Genomic DNA, 24,386 nt, shown 5'->3' with positions numbered 1-24,386 from the left:
ACGCATGAAGCGAATCGAAGCGTATTTTCGCGAGAGATTTATCACAATATCTTGGTTTGGTAGCATTGATTAATTAACGATGTTCATAAAATATCTTGAAAGGGCAAATTAATGAAGCACACACAAGTTAAATTATCAAGAAAATTTAAATAAATTATAAATTACTTATTAAAGAATTACTTATTAAAGTAAACAATGTGTCACATATACAAAACCTGTGATTTGCAAGAATTTGAAATGATTATTTACAAAATACATTTTAATACAGGAATATCCTGAAATAATTATCAACAGAAAATAAAATCTTAAAAAATAAACCATTAATATCATAGCTAAAGAAAATTAGTTTTTCATGTCAATAGTGAAAATTTCTTGTAAAAACTTTTTATTACACGTATAATTAATTACTGATTGTTTTGAAAAAATGTATTTGCGAGATAAAAGCTGTAACATGAAACAAGCACTTTAGGGGCTCAAAGAGAGAGATGCGATTTACGTAAATGGGAGGGCAAGGAAGATATCCTTGGGTGCATCAAGGGAGCCATTATCGAGGGATGAAAGCACAGAGAGGGTGCACGCTATCTTTCGAGACACCCTGTGCATAATTTATCGCCAGAACGAATCAGGTTTGGTCGTGCGTATCGAGTCTAACCGCGATGCATAAATCGGGGTGGACGATAATAATATGCCATCGTCGAATCTGCAGTGAAAAAAAAATATATATATAAATGCATTTTTTACCGAAGGATTATTTTCAAGCAGCGTCGCGATAAGAGGAGGCGGAATTAAAATAATCGTCGAAAGAAAGACTTTTATCAGTCTTATGTAGAAGTTTAAAAAAGTGCCTTCTATAAAATATATATTGAAATAAGAAGTATAAAAATTGTTTTACATTAAAATTTAATGAAACTACATTAACGTAATTAAAGATTAAATTATATCAGAGAAATAATAATTAACGAAAGTCTCTAGGCAACGCAATATATGCTTCGACTTGAAACACTCGATAGATTAAACGTGTACGATACATACCCTCGCTCATATTTCCAAAGCTAATATTCCCGTCCGCCTTCGCTTACCCTAATCTGCGTTACTTACGTCTCCGTTGTTTCGTATTATACGATGAGCATGTTACGTACGCAACTTATGACCGTAAAGTCGATGCTAATGGACCAACGCAATCAAAGCAATGGAATCCTTTGCTTTTTACGAGTCGCCGCGTTTCCGGAACAGGTAGTGAGGACCGTAATAAAACAAAAGCGTAAAAATCGCAACGAAGCTCCAAGTGTTTCGCCCGACACGTGTTAAAGAGAGACTAGTCTTTAACCAATTTTTTATTAGGCACCATAAAAACCATATCGAAATTCTGTAGGAAGAATAATTGTGTGTGATGTAATGTTAAAATCAAGAATTATCCCGATTATTAGAATCCAGTAATTTTGTCAATGAAACTACTTTCAAGCTTCATCATTCCGGAAGAGAAAAAAACTCAGGTCACAGACTAAAAAAACCTCCAATGGCCGTTAACCCCGTTCCTCCGAGTTGGCCTCGGCGACAAATAACGAGGCAGGGTCCTGGATCCCTTGAATATGATTACACGTTAAAGGAAGGAAGGGACAAGAGAGAGCGAAGGGAGCGAGGGAAACTAGGCGCTTGTCTTGATTTAGTAATAACAAGGCACGGTAGTGGAGAAATGTGCGACTGACTAGATGAAGTTCGCCGACAAAGACAGCGACAGACGGAAGGGAGATGAGACGCAATGCGAGATGAGAAAGCAAGTTCTCAAAGTAAGGAACTGAGTACACGACGAAGGTACTAATCAGGGTCTCGCGTCTGTTTCGCAATGCGATGAAACGCCGGGAGAGCCGTTCCTGCGACAGACTGCTACGCCAAATCTACCGAAATCTTCACGAGTCAAGTTGCGCGTCAGAATGATAATTCAGTCGACCTGCTGGGTTTAAGTTCGTATCCATTCTCTCATCTGTCGTATCATGGAGATTTTATATAGTCTCGTAATTCGCTCAATGTATACGAGTAATGTAAAATGTACGCGAACAAATTTTCCTAGAGCTATTATTAATTACGTGCTTGATTGAATAAAGAGAAGTTCTTGTTCAATAGATTCGAAAATTTCGCGACACAAATATATCAAAATACAGTCAAGCTTTAAAAAAATTTGCAAGATAACGCTGATAATTTTGGGAATATTTAACAGAGATTTTTAATCGCATAAAAGCGAAGCTCCAAAATCTCGTGTAAATCAAATAAATTTTTATGGCAATTTTGAGAACAAAATTTAAAGAACTTATATCAATATATTTATTCAGAAAATGATTTTTATGAAAAAATCGCGTTCATAATTTATTTTCCAAATAAATGGTATGAAAAAAATCGCTTTTATAATAGAATCGAATTAAAATGTTAATAACATGAAGTTAAAAAATGATGGTTCAGATTGGATGGAAATGTAATGTTTGTGAAAGCAGGTTCATTCGGAAACAGAATTAATTAAGCTGACACCGCGTATATCTGATATCGCGAGAGTTTCTCAAATGTTAAAGGCCAACTCCAAGGATTTACAAGGACTTCTGACTATACGAGAAGGCAGCGATTCAGAGAACGGTCGATTGAATGGATTTAGACAAGTTCCGGTTCCTCATTATATACTGACGATAACGTAGCAAGCAGGTTCCGTATATCACGCTCTTGTAATCGCGTATTCAGAGCTCGATGTTTGATTATTAAACCGGAATTGTGTACTAGTTACCATCGATTTCAAAGCGTGCCGTCGAAAACAACTAAAGAAGTCGCAATTGCAAACTGATCGTTCAATACATTGCATTCGCGAATGTATCTTTTCTTTGCGTTTAATTTTTCATTACTTTGCAAAGAGAATAAAATGTGGCAACAAAATTTAATTTGGAAATAATTATACACAAGCAGCCTAAAAAATCGATTGAATAAAATATTAAATACTTAAGATTTTAAATCTTTCTTTTGTCATTTTTTTATTAATGTTGTATTAAAATATTAATAATTACGCATACACGCGCGCGTATATTAATTTACAGTATATATGTATGTTACATACATTAACAGAACTTATAAATTTAATTTTAAAAAATCTATTAATAAAATTAAATGTATTAATAAAAATAATGCATTGATAAGAAAGGAATATTAATAGAAAAAAATAAATCACATGTAGAAGACATTTCATATATGATCTCAGATATAAATATAATATAGATTTTGCATTATTTTAAAATGGAATATTTAAAATAACAATGACATATTTAATATGTTGTATAAATTGAAATTCGAAAGGGCGAAAAAAATTGAAAATGATGTTTGTAAGAGGCTATATTGGCCTTGTTATGTAGAAAAAGACCATTAACACAAAAAAGAAACCACTCGCGACTGCAATTGCTGAGAATATACGGATAGGATATATAGAAATAAACTCTCAGTGAAGCTTTCTCACGCGAAATATGCGAGTAGAAAAAGTTGCGCTCTCAACAAAGTAAATTTTGCGAAAGCCTCAGACGATCCTAAATGCATAATAGCTACCACTTATGTCGGCTAAAACATACTGTCGCGAAATCAAAATGACGGAATACGCATATTTCTGTAACTACAGCTTAGACATTTTAAGATTTCGTCACTACATGGAAGTACTTTGGGATATTACATGCAATCATTACATGATTCGCGTATAATATTTTAAACATGAAAAAAAATTGTGCCAACAATATTTTTATATAATATGAATTCAAGAAATAAATAAAAAATAAATTCAATATAATATAAATTCAAAAAATAAATAAAATTATAAGAATATTCTTATAAAATTAATTACAAAAATAAACCAAGTAATAATATTAATTTCCAAAAGTACTGCTTCTCTCTCATAGAAATTTAATATTTTTTAATATCTAACGTACTTTTTATACAGATTTCATCGATATTATTATCAATGCAGTTACTATCAATAATATATGTAGATCAATCATTGCCACATAGTTAAAAATGTTAATGTACCTGCCAATATTTGAAATAGCTGTCAATATTTATAATTTATCGATCGTGCGAGGACTCCGTAAATTGTGCTGGCATGGGAAAGTCTCGGATCAGAGAAAAGTAGCTTTCGCTGTGTGTAACCGAAGATAATACTCTCTCCCGAATAACGGTCGGAGTTCACATTTCGACGGGGTTATAGAGATGGGAAGAAAGAAATTGAGAAATACACGAAGGGATATAGAAAAGCGAGATAATTTCGAAACATGAAATTTTTGTTATCTCGCGTTTCTCACTCACATCTCTGTCTTTTTTTATATGTATGTTGCCTCGGCACACAATTTCGTCGAGTACAAAGTACAAATTAGCAAACAAAAATAAAATTGAATAACTGAAAATTGTCAATAATCAAATATAAAGTTATATAATTAAATATCAATCAAACGAATCATTATAAATAATAGTTACATAAGTTTCTAATAATGTCACAATATCATGTTATAAAATAATACCGAGAAATTTTGTTTAAATTTTTTATCACGACAAAAGAGGGAAATTTATAATCAATTGTAAATTGTGTAGCTTGCAAGTTTGCTTGCACGTGCTTCCTCGTGACACCTGAAGCGAGTTTATATATTTATGTTTCTAAAAGTTAGAGAAGTTACTCTCTTTTAAGAGTGTCTTCATATATTTGCTTTATCAAGAGCAAAGTGTAGAGTGAAAATATATTCTTCATGTTTATATAAATATCTAGTGATACTCGCAATTGCTTAAAGTATCATTAGACAATTCACATCTATATCTAAAGCAAATCTCTCCCCTGGATTTAAATAACGGAAGATAGAAGCGTGCAGACAGAATTTAAGAGTCGAGTGAAAATAATCTAAAAATACATCGGTACGTCCACAGTGGGATTACGGGACCGAATTCGTGCAACTCACTCTGATGCTCTTGACAAAAAATAATACACGAGCCCACACACACATAGTATTACCTATAAATAAACCAAACGGAACATTGTGCGCAGCGAAGCAACGCAAATCGCTGTACTATGACATATTGGTCAGAAGTCGTTTTTCCTGAACGGGGAGAATCGAGAACCGAAGGATTCTCGATAGCACGCACGCCAGACAATTCGCGATTATGGGCAGAAGTCCAAGGTCTTCAAAGCGTTTCATGCGTCCGGTTCATGTCAGTCAATGGAGTATAAACTTTCTAATCGAATTAGAGGTCGACGTCCCTTTGCCACGGCATTTTACCCGATCAAACAGGTTCTCCGATGTGCCAATCTGAAGATATTGTTGCGCACGTAAACAACGAGGAGCGAGTTTACAAGGTAACACTAGGAAGCTCTTGAAATTGAAATTATTCTCTTAATTACAAACAACTTTGATGATATTCGCAAAAGCATAAGAAAATTCAATCATTTTGATATTTGAACGTCAATAATATTTTATAATAGTGTCTATAAGAATCCTATTACACTAACAAGACGCATATTAAGAAAAGTAAAGTAACAAGAGGCAGTGGTGTAAATCTAGGATGATGTGTGTAAATCCGTTTCGCGCCTTACGAGAATATCGCGTGTAAAAGAGAGAAGACAAAACATTCGCAGGACGGGTAAATCCAGGGAAATCGAAAAGGCTTTTACGGTAAAACGTACTCACCGCCATGTCCTCACTCCTGTAAGCTGTGAGGGTCTGCTCGTCCTGTAGGAGGACGCAGTAACAAGGCTCCCAGCATGCTTCGTTGGCGGCCTCGCCGATGCAGCATTCGGCCTCTGCAAAAGAGAAAGATGATCCCTCATGAATAACCACGGCGACTAGACGGCACCGACGACATCCATTGTACGTATCGTCGTCCTACGAGAGAGTAAGGTCAAGAGAGTGACTCGCAAGGATAATAGACCGGGCGTCAATTATCCTCGCGAGAGACATGGAGCATAGCAATCGTGGATAATGGCCGATCCAGAATGTGTATCGTCTTGCGAGCGGATTATATCGATTGCTTTTTCATAATTATGATTATGTTATTTACAAAATAATATGTATTAGAAAGGACGTAATAATACAGTAATCTCTCGCGTTGCAAACTGAAAAAACGTAATCGCGGAATGGCATAATAATTCATAGATGTTTGCATAGTTTCCATGTCGAAGAAAGAAGAAGAGGCCGCGAAAAAGAATATGAAATTAGTTATAATTTTAGCTAAATTGCTATTTTTAAATGTTTTTAAAAATGTAGAAATCAAATAAAAAGAGCATTTAAATGTTCAATTTTCATCACTTAATTAAAATACATTTTTGAAAATTTAATAATATAACTGAAAAATTTAAATAAAATTCTCTCCCAATAGAAATTCGCTGCGAAATAAAGTTTCGTCTTCTATTTCCTTGCCGAAACTTGACTCGCCCTTCAGTTTTCAATTGTCAATCAAATCAGGAATGATTGATGACTCGAAAGCAACTACTATTTCGCCAAGTTTATCTCTACAGTATCTATATTTTAGTTTACTACAGCCTGACTATGATTTATGACGAGCGCGTATAACCGTCCAAGATTTATGCATAGACGCGTAACAACATTATCGCGGAACACATTTCTACGCTACGGAAACATAAACGCATTTTAGTTGGGAAGGATGGTGAACCGAAGTAATAAGCGAAACACGTTTCTGGTAGCTCGAGGGAAAACGAATTCCGTCATTAGAAAATTGTCGCTATCGCTTATGTATGCGCGATACACGAGATACGCGGCCGATACTTACGCGTACATATTATTTAAGAGACTTTCTGAGTCACGATTGCCGATGCAGGCGATACGTTTAACGTACAACGTACGCGAGCGTGATGTCTAATAAATTTTATGCAACTCTGTGAAATAATTTCAGAAACAATGGGATTTCTCAATTTCTTTTCGTTATTTTTATTTTTACAATTCAAAAGGTATTCACTGCAAAAAACGTGACTGCAATCGGAAACATCATCGGCAGACAAAGCGTAAGTCGGTACGTACTGATTTCAGTCGGTATTGTCCGACGATTGACAGCGTATTGTTTTTGTAAAAGTGCAGAAACGAACGAAGGGTAAAAAAAGCGCAAAGAGAAATTGGAGTACGAAGCGATGGATTTAATAAAGTTTTTCATTTCACGATGTGCTATCAAAAACAGTAAAGTTATTCAATATGCAAAATAATTTAATATTAATAAAATATAATGAAAAAGGAAATTATTATATATTATTTATATTACAAATATGTATATAGATTTTTAATAATTTATTTTCTATAAGATAGTAACTTGAAAACATCTTTAAAAATGTAGCAAAGTGACATCCTACAAGAAAAATCATGCAAATGTGATCGACATAAAATTATAGGGCACTTTATGAAGCCTATATTTTCTCGATGTTCCTGCAATTTTAATGGGCTAAAGAATGTAATTTACCACAGACAGTTACATCATCAATCTTTAAAATATAAAAAAGATACCTAGAATTAAAAAAAATTATTTTTCCATTTTTACAAAAGAATTCTAAAAATATATCCTATAATATAAATACAATTAATCTAATATTTAATGTTTACAACAATAAAATCAAAGAAAATTTGCTGTAAATATTTTTAAATTTAATTATAACATTAATTTTCTATCTATTTTAATCTACTTTGTACATTTCGTTTTATTTTTATTGGTATATAAAATTGCATAAATCACTCAAATGTCAATTATTCGTACCGCAATTAGAAACTGAAAAAGGATATTTAACGACTATAGTGAACGTGCCGTAACGGCGTGTTGCCAAGAGCAAATGTCGATTTGTTGGCCATCGAGTGAAGTGAAATTGTCCATCCAACAGAATCACGGTGCTTACGCGAACTACGAGAAGATTACAACCGCGAGAGTACGTTTAAACAGCGGCGTGCAAACGAACGGTTCGCAGAAATAACACCGGAGGAGAACGCCGACTTATACTTACATTAGACCAGACCGCTAATAGCGGTAAACACAATGAACGAAGACGAAGGATGAAGATCTGACATGACGATGATAGTAGCCATGTGTGCAGAGTAGTCGGTACGTGCTTTTTACAGCAACGTAAGATGGTGCATGTTGACAATTTTATGACCATTACGCATGCACTAGAATCCTTTGTTGCGTTTTTACTTCTGATCATTTTTTTCATGGACGTACGCGCAAGTCATACGACCGATATATAATTGCTATTCGATGATTGGCATTTTCTACAACCACGTTGTACCACGTTGTATACTTCAATTCGCACCACGCCGACCAACGGTATTAGCGATCTGGCGTAAGTATAGATGTCTGTGGCTGAGAGAAGCCCATGCGGCTGATGAGCAGTGCCGCTGTTGATACCGTTGAATGCTGCGGTACACTCCCATTTAGAAGGATATAGGTGTTAATTGCAACCAGCCGCAAGATGCATTACGGAATATATAACAATACAATGCTAGAAGATTATTATTCTTGTAGTTTAATAAATGAAAAATATGCGAGGTCCCACCAACTAGAAGAAATTGCTGAAATTAATCAGCTGTCATTTTTAAACGCATAAAGAGAGCAAAGAAAATAAAAAATCTTTTAATAGAGGATATTTAATAGTTTCATTTACGCATAGATAAAGACTATCAGAAATATTTTTATTCTTTAATAATATCGATAATTTTAATGATATATTTTCGAACCAAGTTTCTCCTTCAGAACCTGTAAAAAATTTTCAAGTTGCTACAATAAATCAGTTGTCATTTTCAAATGCATATAAAGAACAGAAAATAAAATGTCCTTTATAATTTAGCAGTTTTATTCACATATGGATAAAAATTGGAGATTTTTATCATTTAATAAACATTTACAAAGAATGTCAATAATTTTAATGATATAGTATATTTTCGAATCAAGTTTCTCTTTCGCGAACTGTCAAAAGTTATCAAAAATATTTTCGATATCTTTGCATAGTTTCAGAGTTGAAACAGATCAAGTCTTTTTCGTGGTGATTAACATATTAAAAAGACACACCCAATCTGTATACTTAAAATAATAAAATATTATAAATTTTTTATCGCGAAAAGATAATAATAAACAATATACTCATAAATCTATTCTCGTAAAATTTAACTAAATTATATCCAATGTTTGCAATTTCACAAAAATCATACTTATCACAATGTCCTTGCAACATTTTAAAATTTTTCTTCCAAATCGTAATTTTTTATAATACTACACAGAACTTATGTGCCTTTAAACGTCATTGCAAAATTTTTCAATACGTTTTGTTTCGATGTAAAGCCTTGAAGGGCTATTGGTACATAAATCGAGTAGGAGAGACGTACATGCTATTTCTCTTTCAATGGCACTGTCATCCTACTTTACTGCTCTGTGTGATTCCGCGAATATATTGAAAAATATATATCGCGGCGAAAAAGCTATCCCTACTCCCGCGGGTACCATCGCAAAAAGTTCCTAAATGATTAGTCTCGCTTGGCACTAAATTTTTCGTTACTTCCCGCCGCCGCGCTTTTTCCATAATGGACACCCTCGCTCCATATTCTGCACGAGAGAGAGATATCGCATTACTTTTATAACCAACGAAATTATTCGCCCTGCCTCCGAGCACTCGCGGCACTTTACGGTTCTCGCGAAACTTTCGTACGGATCGCCTCCTTCTTTTTTTTTCCCCCTCCGAATATATCCCTCGATAAAGCTTTGCACAGTTAGTTTTTTCCAGTGTGCACTCTTTTTTTCAACGAATCCTGGAAAAAAAGTTTCAATGAAACGTTGTAATCACGTCTGAAACAACATCTATACTTGTGCTAACAGTTCAGTTATCAGACTTTTCCGAAACAGTTTTCAATATTGTACATATATACATATAAATATATTTAAAAAAAATATTCCTTTAATAAATTTTATCCAATTTTAAATTTTATTAAAATTATCTAAATTTAAATTTATCAAAATAACATTTTTTTATTCAGATACTTTATATTATGCCATTTATATTCTTTTCTTTTATATTTATCTCTAAAAGTTAGTCAATACATTGTGACTTTTTCTTAAGATAAAAGTATTCATCAAGACGTACTTCCTTTCTTTACTTTTCATAAAGTTAACAGAAAAGTCACTTCGCTTGATATTCCTGCTTGCTCCCGGAAAATAGAAAACGTCGAATGTCAAGTTTCAAATATATCACAATACTTGGATATTTCAGAACTTTTCAAACATTTCATTGCGAGAAGAGGCAACGGAATAAAAAATGACGACGTTACATTTGTATTCGTCAAAAACTTTGTCAAAGATTTCACACAAAGATTTCATTATTTAATTATTTATAACAATAAAAATACGTGATTAATGGCGTAAGATGCATTTTTCCGAATTTGTAGCGTTGAGAAGTGAGCTGTTCTGAAATTACATTGAAATAAAAAATTTTTTGGCTCTCATATCAAAGCATATGTGGCAAATGCATCCAGATGTCCTTTCTCTGTGCGTATCCTCGACATTCTTATGAATGCACTCATGCTAAGCCTCGTCGCGAAGCCTTCGACGCGTATATGGCTCACAATGGACAATGCTACATCGATGAAAGACGATTCAAGCTTCGATGATTACGATGACGATTAGAATTTAAAGTCCGGCGGCGAAAGCTTCACCGCTCTTATCGGCGGTTAATCGATCTCATACATCGTCCCGCGAGTCCTTGAAACTTGAACAATTGATGTATGCACTGCGTTGATTCAGCGAGACCGAGCAAGGTAAATGGAATGCAACGAAAAGCTTTTTAATCGCGTAATTTCGAGGGATTTTGCTAAATGGATTTTTTGAATTAATCCTCTCAATACATTAAATCAATTTTACATATTACAAGAATATTAATCAATATCCATTAATATGGTATCCATTAGTCCATATTTATTATAACATAAAAAGATATTAATAATTGAAATTTTTATGCGAGATATAAAAGAGCAGTTATTTTAATATAATATTAATTTTATTAGCAGAATATTTTTAAATTGTAAAGTGAAATAAAAATAATTTTTAATTCAAAATATTTTTTTAAAAGATATATGGATTTATAAGATTAATATTAAATATAAAAAACATATTTATTAAAAATTTTCAAAAATATTTTGCAAAATATTGTTTCAAATTTTAATTGAATTATCCTGCAAATTCATAACTTATTTAGTATTTACTATCTAAACCTAGCAAAGCTTGATTGAAGCAATTGAAATACATGCAATTGAAATTTATGCAAATCGATAGAAACTATAATAGTGATTAATGATTTGCTAAATGGATGCAATGGTAATTCAAGATACATAATTATGTAACATTACATAATGTTGCATGATTAAGATATTAATTAACGATTGATTATTAGCCACCATTATTGAATTTGCAAAATGGCACATTATTTTATATCCAAAGACGTCTAAATTATAACGTAACTTTTAATGAAATTGATAAGAAAAATAATTGTCGGGAAAATTTTCGATAATCTTCGTCGTTATTTCATAGCATTCGTTTTACACGAGAGTTCGATTTCATAGCAACGACATGAAATCGTATTGTAAGTTTCTCACGGAAATGACGTCGTCGACAACGACGATGGCGACTATGGATGCTATAGAAGTTTCGTGAACTTTGAAGTACATAGTTCTCGCGAGACAAGCTATATATCGGAGAAAGAAGAACTAGACAAAGATAACGAAATTCACGAGGAACCAGATAACCAACGAGAAAACCAAAAATGTAACACACTTAAAAAAATAGAATTAAAAATTAACACAGAAGAAACAGTTGGTAAGGAGAAACATCTAAGGCTTTCATGAACAATGAATAGTTTTCTGTAGATTTTCTGCATGCATGAAAGATTTTTTTATAATATTATTTTCGTTAATAATATGAAAAAAATATACCGTATATTTAAAAAAAAATTATATTCCTTAAAAGCAAGCAATATAATTAAACTCAATTAAAAACATACATTTAACTTATAACAAAACTTCTAACAAAAGTTATATTTTATTTTTCTTTAAAATAAAATTAAGTTTCTAGAAATATATTCTTTTTTTAATTTTCTTTTTCTCTCTAATGTACATTTTTTATATATGCATATAAAAGCAATATCGACTCGCGCCAGACGAAGAATGATTTTTTCACGATTCGACGTATGTTAAGAAATTTTCTACCAAGTTTTCTGGTCTTTGCACAGAATAACGTTATAATGTTTCGTCGTAATGTATTCAAATATATTTATGGCGGCTATAAATGCGAACATTGCGAAATAATATTTATATACTGATACATGTGAAGCGTAGTCGGCGAATCGAACTCGGAGATACGGCTTTGTGTAGTCGGGATCTTTTATTCATTTTTATATCGATAAATGGTAATGGCATCGTCACAAGATCGATACAACATTACGTAGAACTGCCTTTTCTTTTTGTTTGCGAACCTGACCTCATAAAATCAATACGACGACGTCGCTTCTGCTTTTTATGTCTCATTGTAACCGGAAGACACGAGTTTATTTTATAACGATAATGCATTATCGATAGTCGACCAGATTTTTGTGCAAACTCTTTATGATCTAAAATTTTGGCAAAGTGTCGTAAATACAATTTAAAAAAAAATCTAATCATTTGATGAGAGAAATGCTAATTATTCGTACTGTAATGTATGATGATTATCTTTTTTATATTCTCTAGTATCTTGCAATATAATTTATAACATAGAGATATTTTACCATGATCCTTCAAGTAGCGAAACACACACATATATGTATCCTGCAAATTTTAATTCTGCTCAAATTCTTTTTCTACAAAAGAGCTAACTGAACGTTTCTTTGCGTAAATACATCCGATTACTCACATATCTTATAACATAAATCTCATGCATCAACATGATAAATCACACTTCACTAGCGAATCTCGACGTTTTACAGTTACCTTTCGCGCCTGATCTTCGCGAATGTTACTTCGTTGCTTTGTCATGGCGTTGCTCCCTCGCTAGAACGCTATTTCCGCGTCAATCTCGCAGGGTCTTCGCATCTACATAATCAGCCAGCCATGTCAAATAGTCGAATGCCGGGGCTCCCGAGAGAAATCGGAAACAAAATAGTAGATATGCGCATCCAGCAGACGAGTCAACCATTCTTCCGCGAGCGGGCAAAAAATGGGACGTCGTAAATAAAATTGGAAATATTCCGCCATCGTCTATCCTCGTGTCCTTTCTTTCCTCTCGCGGCACGTGCTGAATCTGTGCGGCATCTTTGCATTTTCCCCGTATGCCATATATGCGTGCATGGCATTCCCGCAGGACTCCTCGCAATAAATTCCAATTTCTGCGTATTCTATTCCGATCCGTCTATTTTGAATGCGGTCGCGTCGCCCTCGACGCTTCTTTTGGCAAAGAGATTAGGCCTCCCCCGTCAAAAAATTCATACAAAAAGCATGCGAAAGGAAAGTAAACAGATGCGAAATTTTTGCAAATATAAAGTAAAAGATTACATTATTCAGTAACTATATAATGCATATTTCTTCTCTCTGCCGAAACTACTCTATATCTTACAAAAATAAGAAACTTTTGAACCATCTCTCCGGGGACATGTTATTATGAGATATTGAAACTTTATGTAAAACTTTACAATATAATAATACAAGATGTCTATATATATTCAAATTTTGTAAAAAAAATTCCCTGAAAATCCTCTGATCTTTCAGATATTTTTTATTCAAAATTCAAGGTGAAGAGAATATTTTAAAGATTTTTTGATAGGTTCCTAAAATAAAATAAATTTTTATTGTATTCCTTTCCTAATATTTTTCATTCATATGAAAAAAATAAAGAATCACTTTATTTTTATTTACTTTTTAAGTGTTAAGTGCTAGATTTGCAAATCTACTAGAAAAACTGAACAATTTTTGTAAAATAAACATTTTCCACTCGCACATTTTCGTTTTTTATTACTAAAAATTACAATAAAATATATGTATTGTATATTCAATAATTTATTAAGACGTCGAATATAATTCCCTAAGAATTCCCTGATTTTTTCAGGTGCAAAACAAATCCCTGAGAATTATAAATTTCCCATATTTTTCCAGACACCCTTTAATAATAATTTACAATCTCAAGTCCCATTTTAATTTTATAAATCGATTTTGTTACTATATATTATATAATTCTCTGCTTTCGTTTTTTTGCCTCTCTCACTTGTTTGTACATCTCATTATCCTTAGAAGCGTTTTATTTCCCGAGAGTAGAACAAATATCCCTGTCTATGTAGTTATATCCACCCAACGCGGAAAGTGTAAATCGCTTAATTTTGACCTTCTCGCTCGTTCACTTAATATTCCATATCCGGCTAAAGGTCCGCTGCGGGCGTCTCGAGAGCATGCAAGTCTCTACGCTCGTATTTGCACGGGAACGTAAAGACAGATGAGGGATGATGCTAGACGAAGGTGGGAAGCATCCTCCTCCGGGCTCGTCTCTCCTTCTCTTTCTCTCTCTCGAGATGAAACCTCACGTCCTCACGTGCAAGTGTTGCGGAAGAGGCAGAGAGTCGCGCATGTTGCGACTGGGAAGTACTTGTATCGCGAACCAATTAAATCCACCGAGTAAATTAAGAGAATGTCACGCGCGCCTTTATTGCCCATTTAACGAGACCGAATTGAATCAAAAACAGATTGGATGCGCTTTTTTTGGCGACATGCGGTCTCGCTAATCGTATTTGCGTGATGCAAAACCGCAGGAAGAGAGAATCGAGTCAAGTGTCAAAAGAGAAAGACAGAGAGAGAGTCTTTGAAACGATGTCGTGAGACAGTAGATAAAAACTTTGAGAAAAAAAGCGAGTCTAGTGGACGTCGCGAGTAACATAAATAATTATATAAGAGTGCGAGATTAAAATACCAAAAGATACGCGTCTGTTATAATTATTTTTTATACACTTTTATAATTTCTAATTGCAGATTTTTTTTTAATTTGTCAGGAATTATCAAATGTCATTCGCAAATAAAAAATCCTCACTACTTAATATCTGATAAAACTTGACTTGCGACAGATCATGTGTTGTCACAATGTCAACTCTTGCAACGCGAGAATGTTAAGGCGAGACAAAGAGGCGACAGGTGAGAAGTTCTCCAGCTTCTCCGGCTACCGGAAGCAGCCTCTCTCTCCGTCACGAGAGACAACCAAGAGGAAGATGAGTAAAGTCCGTCTGTGCGAGTCGAGATTATTTTTGCGGTCCTCATTAGGCTCACGTCGGGCTCTAATAGTTAGTTCATTAGCGATCTTATCTATGACAAGAAAGCAAGAAAGCTTTTCCTCTCTTCTTTTCTCTTTGCAATTCTATCGTTGTCTTATACTGTCCCGATTTTTCGCACATCTCATGCAAAAAAATATATTATGCATATATGATACGATATATACTGTCCTTTCACCTTAATTGATAAGCATGATACCGTCAAACTGTTACATCGGCAATAACGGCAGGTGCCGATGGCGCAGCGCATTGTGAGACCGGTGCAAGACTGTATTACAGTCATTACGTCATTGGGTAGACGCCGAGAGCGCATAACGTGTAAATTGTTACATGTTGCATGAGAATGAGGTTACGACGTGCATGTCGTTCCAGGAATCTATTCAATCTTATTTACATGGAGCGCGATCGACCATAACGTACGAAATCTATGAAAACCGGTCATGAATTATTTCGCAACTTATAAATTGATTCTTTAATCTTTTCGTTTTATCGATATTGTTACTGTGGAAATTTTAAATAATATTATATTGTTCGAGAAATAATAAAATCCGCATCTTTAAAAAATAATTTTGCGAAATTATGTGTACCTCACATAATTTATTATCAAAAGTTATTATTATCAGAAAAACAGTTATATAAAATTTTATTTAAAAATCTTAAAATTTAAATTCTTTTTCTAAAAAAATTTTAATATCGAATTTTTTTCAAACTGTCTTTAATTATATATGATTTTTAATTTAGTTCTCAAATAAGATTTCAATTATAAAATTGATTTTAATATCTTTTATAGCAATCTTAATAATAATAAATTATAATATTCTATAAATAAAATTATAGAATGATACGAATTGATACGATAAATCGATAATTGAAAGATTTTTCTGTGAAAGAATTACTCAATAATAAGCAACGTAATTCTTTTCAATTACGTGCAACATGGTCTTTATAAATGAATTGGCTTCTGGCTTTATTTCCTTAAGATCTTTCAGATGAATTATCGGTTCATCAGCCTGTAAACAGTGTCCATGCCAGACAGAGGCGAGCCAAGCAGACAGATTTCATCTGTCACCTCGTACCACAGAAATTGCTTCCAATAGAAAGTCTCCTGAGTCATTCACAAAGGTGTCTATCGCTCTCAAAAGGCTACCTTCTCTCCGATCATCTGCGCTTCTTTTCTTCGATCCGTTTCTCCAAACGATTCGATATCAAATCACTCGTCGCTACAATAGCAGTTGAAAGGGTAGAAGAATAAGATCCCCGTTTTATCAATCAGCATATTACGTATCAAAAAATCAAGTAAAAAAAATAAAAGAAAAATACTGTGTGATATATAATGCATCACATAAAAAAATATATATTAATTTATTGCAATTTATTTTGTTAATTTATTTGTTACAGATTCTTCAGCAAAATCTTTTTGCGGATCCGAAAACTTTTCGATATTATTTATTTTACAATGGATACTTATCATAAGTAATTAATAATATAGACAAAAAGGTCTCGAAATAATCGAGTTACGAATAATTCATTCAGTAAATGTGATTTAGAAAGCAAAAGAATTTTCAGCATAAAGAGCATTTGAGAACTCGATCTTTACCTTTTATATAATTGTCTCTTTTAATCATCTCTAATAATATTAGTTGTACTTTCTTGAGCTCTTTGACTTTTCCTTAACTTCCATAACTCCCTTACTTCGCGTAAAAATAAAAGTAAAGTCAGAATTGACTCGACATACAGTGCTCCCTTTTTCTCTTTCTCTCTCTATCCGATCCCTTATCAAGAAACTTAATTCCACGCTGGCTGGGCCGCGCCTGGAATTCGCAGCAGCCTAGAGGGAGAAATCGAGGAATACTAATTCCGTTAGTAAACTTCGGATGACTTCGTCTCTTTCGTGCCGTTTCGCATTTCGAGAAGACAAGCTGGCATAATTCCTTTAATTGTCAGTCCCAATTGTTGCGAATACTCGAAAGTCTACTCTACATGGCGTCGTCTCGAGAGTGCACGCGAAGCAAATTCATTAAATCTAATTAGGTCAACGGATCATTTATTAACTCTCACGAAAAATTGAAATGTAGAGCGAATAAGTGTGTCTCTGTGTAAAACATCAATACGGTGGCGAGTGTGCCAATTTGCGAACATAGTTTGCAATAAACGACGTTTCGTTTACACAGTGACAAACCATGCCGGTTGCAGCAGGCAAGTAGCATGTAGCATGCATCACGATTTGCAAATTGATTGCAAGCGTGTGCGAACGGCGTCAATGGGAAACGGTGTCGTTATCGTATAACATCTGGCGATCGGTTAATTTAATTGCCTCTCAACCACGATTTCTATCACGAGAGAAATAATTCGATGTCACGTGTCCGAGAAAATTGCGCTGTCGCTTTTTGCCTTTAAAAAAAGACTCCGATATGTACAAAATATTAATTTTTAGAAAATTCTGAAAATATGTGTATAAAATACACACGTAAAAAATAAGATGGTAAATTATATTATATTCGCAAACAAAGAGAAGGAGAAAAAGAAAAGAAGAAAAGATCATGTAAAAATTACGATTCGATGGTAGAGTTCTTTGCAATAACTCCATAGGATTTATAAATTTAAAAAAAAAATATTTAGCGAAAAGGATAAATAATGTGCGAATGAAAATTCGCGATTGCAATGTTTTCTGATTTCTTCTATTTATATGAGTATTCAAGGGTAATTATTTCCATTAATTTAGCGTATTGATTAGCAGCAGAAACAAGGAGGAGGATGTCGGTTACAGCGAGATTTGCTATCGTGTTGCTAGCAGCCAGTCAAAACACCTGGTATAATCGGAACGTCGAACCCGAACAATTTCCTGGTTTTAATGAAACCGACATCGACGAATGCGATGCGTTCATTTCGTATAATTAATTTCTGTCGCGCCACAAGTCCCCTTTTCAAGTTATCCTATATTTTGCTGGAAACTCGCACTCGTATTTGCATTTAAGATATAGAATCCGAATTTTTCGATAGAGAAATTACTTTATTAAAGAGTAAAGATATTTCTAAAGTATATTCAAAATTTGGCGACTAAGTTACCTTTAATAAAAATTTGCTTTTATATGTTCGTTGTATGCCTATTTTTTTAAATATTATAAATTTAAAATATTTAATATCTTTTTACATCTTAAAAGTCGTAAAAAAATTAAAGCTCCCTTAAAATACAATGTTAGATATGAATCGATCATTTTGTAATTATTCGTGGAAATTACGGAGACAATTAATTTTGAATCGCTAAAACATTCTTTGAGAATCTTCTTGTAGCACGACAGAAGTATTTGTTCAAACAGACAGCGCATTTAAATGAATAAATAAAAGACTGCGAATTTTCTAACTGCGCGATTCGTACGACTGCGGCTGACACTTCCATTAAAAGAGAGAATTCGTTGCATCTGCAATGACAGAACAGGTGAACAGACTATGCTGCACTGCGGCAGCAATGAGAAGTTAAGTCAATCATGTATGTAATAGAACGCGGAAATTTGTTGCTGTCAGCTGATTTATTGAATATGTATGGTCAATCTTTATTTGAAGCTCGACGACGTGAGTTAAACAATAGTAATTCAACACTTCTTTGTGTGTTGATTTATTTTATATCGTAAAAAATTGCTGCATAAATTTAATTAATGTAGTATTTAATTAGATTTAATCAAAAAATTTTTTTTAATTAATTCCTAAGGAAATTAAAGTGTATGTAAATACATTTAAAAATTGATAAATATGTATAATAAAAATGAAACTGACTAATCACAAGTAATATGTGAAAATCTAAATATCCAGATCACCGAATTATATAATTCAATTGTATACAGATATGTTATTAAATCTTTCACGTATCTAGTGTAAGAGATAGCTTCAAAAAAAAGAGCAAAATCGCATATTGATTCATAAATTTTTCAATAATATCGACCTTTCACAGTTTCAATTTCCGTTTAAATCCTCTCACAGCTGCAAAAGAGAAAGAGGATAACGTTATTCACGATCCTTAGTAGACCGTAAACGAGATCGATTCGACGAAGGAGAAATATTCGAGGTTACCGTGAAATATTATAATCTTCTCTTTTCCTTCCAATGGAAGGTATAATTTACTTTTTATAAGCGGAGCACTAAAAGTATAGCAATTTTAGATTATGTTCCCGACACGAGCGCGCAAATTACTTGCGTAATGTAACAAAATTCTCGCTGCTGTTCGACAACAGATCAAAACAGATTTGAATTTTTTTGCGATGCTAAACAATTTTTCGCGCAATGATGTATATCTCGATGTCACGGTCGATTGGTCAAGATATATCGATTGATTGCATCGCGATAAGCATCGTATCGATATTTTTAATTGTCCGCATGAGCGATTCCACTGATGATCTCCTCATCGGATACCGACCCGACTTATAACAAGAAGCACTCTCTGGCGCGGATATTCCACACAGAGAGTTGCGGCTCTCACAATAACTCAATACACGCGCACCATCCGGAAACAGCCTACTCCAGGCTGGACTAATGGAATTGGTGCAGTCAATCGGACGGCGCGACATTCTCTCATTTATCCGGGCAGTCGCGCAAAACAACCTTTTCCTCAACTTTCCTCTCAATTTTCGAACACAGAGAATTCTCGAATTACGGGGAAAGCATAATTTCATCAAATTATAAATAGACAAATCATGCAATATTATGTAAAAGCGGCAAAAACTAGATGCAACGGATATCAAATGGCACATCAAGGTCTAAAACGAGCTAAAAAATATTTCTTCGAAATTAAATAGCTCTTCCAAAATTCGAGAAAATATAGATATATTTCTATAAGATTTTATAACACATATTTTTGATATATCTTATATAACAATATATAAATAATAAATATATTTATTATAATAGATGTATTTCTTTTCTCAATTTATTCCTCTATCAAAAGATTTTCAAAATCCTAGATCGGCATTATTTTACTTAAGACAGATTACAAAGATTTTAATCTCAGAGCAATCTCAGTCTTTATTTTCGGGCTAGATCTTTCAACTTTCAGATCTAAATAACTATCCATGCCCATTCGTACCAGTTATACTTTTTCTAATATGCGTTCACCCGCAACGAGTTGCTGCGCGTATCGAAGATACATATTCATCTCTACTCTTCCGTATCGTTTCGCGAACGTTTCCTTAACAAAAGCCCCATAAATCGCAGCATCCAGTGTCATGCTGAGAATGTAAACCGGACGGGGTCGAGGAACAAATCGTAGGAAGCGACAGTCTAACGATTGCCTCGCATCAATACGTGACAGAGCAAGATCTTCCCACGTGAGAATCAGCCCGGAGTCAGTCTTTGCGAGCGAGTCTCGTCGGTCGTCTTCCTTTCCGGAGGACGACGTTGCGATGAGCCGCAACGTGTGTTTACGTCGACGAGCAGCGGCAATAGTGGACTCTCCTCTCGCAGTCAGTTAGTGTAAGTGGGTAATGGAACGCGAAGAGGGAAGAAAGCAGGACGGAAGACAGCCCGCGGTAGAAAGCACCGCGCCGCGTTGCGACTCATTTACCTACATCGATTTATTGCGACGAGGATGGAGATTATATCTGCGAGCGGGATCTCTGCCGGGGCATTATATCCGCGCGCGGTGGATCACGATTTAATTGGTCTACGCCGCAAATCGATCTCGTAACAGTTTCCTTTCCCCGTTCCCCTTCGCCCCATCTCGATCCATCGGTCCGGTCGCCCACGGCAGAGCAGAAGAGCTCGAATCCAACAGTTGCTCGACCTCCTCTACTTCGTCTACGTTGCGTCTATACCAGGCCACGCCGCCCAGAGCGACGATTTTCTGTTTAAGTGCGGCGAACACGCACATAGGACCTGGCTCTCGGGAAAGGATAGCGCGTTGTTAGATTAATAATCAGCAATTTGCGCACGCCGGAAAGAACGGTGGCGTCGCTCTTTGCTTGTGAATCAGCTGTAAAGTGTGATGGATCGAATAATGGTAACGCGGGATTATCTACTATTACCATCTTGAGAAAGAGACGATATAGTGTCCCTCTTTCTTTTAATTACTATTTTTAAAAGAGTAACTGTGTGGGCCAGTAATTATTTTTTTTCTCTATTAAACGTATCACGGTGCTTCAAAATTAATTACATTAATTTAGTAATTTAAAATTGAAAAATCGCGTAAATCCTTTTTTTATTTAAATTATATATGTACGTTCTCTCAACGCTTTTCTGAATTTCGATTATTAAAAATAATATTTTATTATTTTAGTATTTATTAATAATTATTAAATAATATTTATTTATTTAATATATATATATATATATATAATAATATATATATATATATATATATATATATATATATATATATAATTTAAATAAAAAAGGGATTTACCGTTTTCTGATTTTAGATTATTAATAAATTAATTTAATTTTGAAGCGCTATAATATGTTCAATAAAAAATATATACATATAAAGAGAGATACACATATTAATGTATCGCTTATTTTCATTCCCAGCTTCGATATAGGTCTCGCGAACTGCGTGAGTTAACATTTCGCACGCATTCACGTTGACGTACGACAGGCACGTTCACTCGGCGTAGTTAATAATGCTATGCACCCAATTATCTTTATGACATGACGTCAAGGTGCGTGTCATCCGGGGCGTCATAGTAAAATTCCCAACCGGGCAAAATCCCCAGAAAATCTTGACAGGCAGTCTCACTCGGCGGTCGGCAGCCGTCTAACGCGAGTAAAAAGCGTTCGCACACGCGAGTGCGAATGAAATGCGTTATATACTTGACTGAGCACGTGCTAATATATCGCGTATAAATATATATCGCGTGAGAAAATCGAAATAGTAAGCGGGGCGAAGAATTACAAGTATGAAAATGCCAACATTACAATGTCACGGTCATCAAATTTAATCTCGCGATAAATGTATACATGTCAATAAAAATTCCAATAGTAACGGAAATTCCTATCGACGGAATTTTCTATCGTGAAGACCCGTTAGCTATCATATTCATGTCGCGTTCCAGAGAGAAATTACGTTTGCATAAATTACAAATATTGTGTGCGTGTGTGTAACGTGTTAATATCAAGTATATAATTTAAAATGCTTATTTAAGTTTTTTTATGTGCAATTAAATATTACAAAACTTTAAAGACGTTAAAATGCGTGTAAAAATTTCGTTACAAAAAAACATTTACAAATAATAATATCGCAAAATAATCTTTCCATATAAATAAGTTAATATTATTATCCGATGAATTAATGCTATTATCTCAATAATATTATACGCACAATGTGCGATTACGTTACTCGATTAAATTACTTATTATAATTATTTCCTACGATGTGGTATCGAAATGCGTATCCGGCGCGCGTCAAGGTAAATTTCTTACCGAGAAGATCCGAAGAAAATCTTGATGGGCGTTTCATTCCATCACCCACGCGAAAAATGAAAAGCGTTATACGTTTTGACGTCCATGTTAAAATACAAAAAATAGCGAATACGTGGGATACAATTCTTTTCGTATTAAATAACGATTTTAGTTCTGCAATTTACCATCATTTCATAATGAATGTAATTATATTTATTATTGTTTTATAATAATTACATTTTACTCTCGAGATTTTATTTTAAAAAATTATTGATAATTTGAAATTTTATTATATATTATTGTGAGAGAAGATAAAAATGTATGTGTGAGTGTAATAAATATTGTTTTGTAAAATTTTCGCACTAGGTAGAAATTAATCGCAAAATTAACTCTCTTCGAAAAAATTATTCAAATACATATTTCAATAATAATAGAATTAAATATAAAGATAATAATAGAATAATAATAGAACCATTGAACATTAAAATGTCTATATGTTAATTTATAATTATCTGCTTCTTCAAATCATAAAATAAAAAATAAAAGACGCAGATATAAATATAAACAATCAAAGACATTAAATAATATAAGAGAGAATTGAAGATAAAGTTTCATATTATTCATATACATATTCTCAACAAATACGGACAATAATTGTAAAACATTATATATTTTTTCATTGCGAAACATTTAAAAATTACAGGAGTAAAATATGTGTCACGTTTTTAGCATAAAAGCGCGGCGAAACGCGACTGTCTCTTCGCATCAACGAGTTAATAGTATCGGCTTAATAATAATCCCGTACGGAGTGCATACATTATCCGGCTTGCTGCGATCTGCCTCGGTTAAATTACCCAATCGCCCTCCCCGGCGTGGCGTCAGGATGCATATCCGGCGTCAAGGTAAAGTCGCCTACCGAGTGAATACGCAAAAAAGCTTGACGGCCGTTTAACTTTGCGGTCTGCGCCCACACGCGCAATTGCGCGGTTAAGGCGAATTTATACGGCTTATTCCCCGGATGATGCAAAATGAACGCGCTGGATAAACGAGGTCTTTTTCTAATGCATTGCTCGACAAACTTTTATGTAATTCAATCTAATGCGAATTTGTAATTTTGCACAAAGTAGAAATAAAATTCAATTAATTATATGAATGCTGATAAAAGCATAAGTTTAATCATAAATTATTCCACACATTTGTTTATAAAAATATGACGTTCGAAAGGGAATCTTTTTTTTTTAGAGTGCGAGATGAATTTACCTCTTTGTAGAAATAATTTACTCTCTTTCGCGTCAAAGATCATCCAGAATGATCATGGAAAGTGATGGTATAGATTCACTTTTATAATTCAATTTTAATCTCGGCCGTGGAGACAAATTCGCGATGGTAAGTCACGGACAAGAATATCTCCTTTCGACGTGTGCGTGAGCTGTATTGTATGTTAATGGCAATTATGCGAAAGATAGCAATTGGCCTAGGGTCCATGAAATAATGACGCAAGTGCATCGCTCTTGCGTCGCACACATGTTGCATATTAGTCAGATCCTGACTCGAACCCACTCGTGGTGGCGCCAAGATATCGCTTTAATACCTTATCTGACACTCTCTCTGAGAGAGAGAAAGAGAGAGAAAGCACGGACACGTGTTAAGTACACGTTTAAATGACGGCCATCTTCTCATCCTACGCAAGGCGATA

At 34.0% G+C, this 24,386-nt stretch overlaps 1 protein-coding gene across 6 annotated transcripts in view; it reads right to left on the bottom strand.

Moving 5' to 3' along the window:
* Raskol (Ras GTPase-activating protein raskol) overlaps positions 1 to 24,386 on the bottom strand; it is a 281,119-nt gene that overhangs the window by 155,066 nt on the left and 101,667 nt on the right. For all 6 annotated transcript variants that reach the window (XM_083099962.1, XM_083099964.1, XM_083099958.1 and 3 more), the window contains one exon: positions 5,685 to 5,797. In XM_083099962.1, the coding sequence (XP_082956088.1) occupies positions 5,685 to 5,797 (113 nt within the window). The remainder of the gene's footprint in view (positions 1 to 5,684; positions 5,798 to 24,386) is intronic.

Source organism: Camponotus vicinus, unplaced genomic scaffold, assembly GCF_025532165.1.
Source record: "Camponotus vicinus isolate PSW18456_S1 unplaced genomic scaffold, iyCamVici1.0 SCAF_5, whole genome shotgun sequence".
Classification (NCBI taxonomy): domain Eukaryota; kingdom Metazoa; phylum Arthropoda; class Insecta; order Hymenoptera; family Formicidae; genus Camponotus; species Camponotus vicinus.
This window is presented reverse-complemented; position numbering and strand designations above follow the sequence as displayed.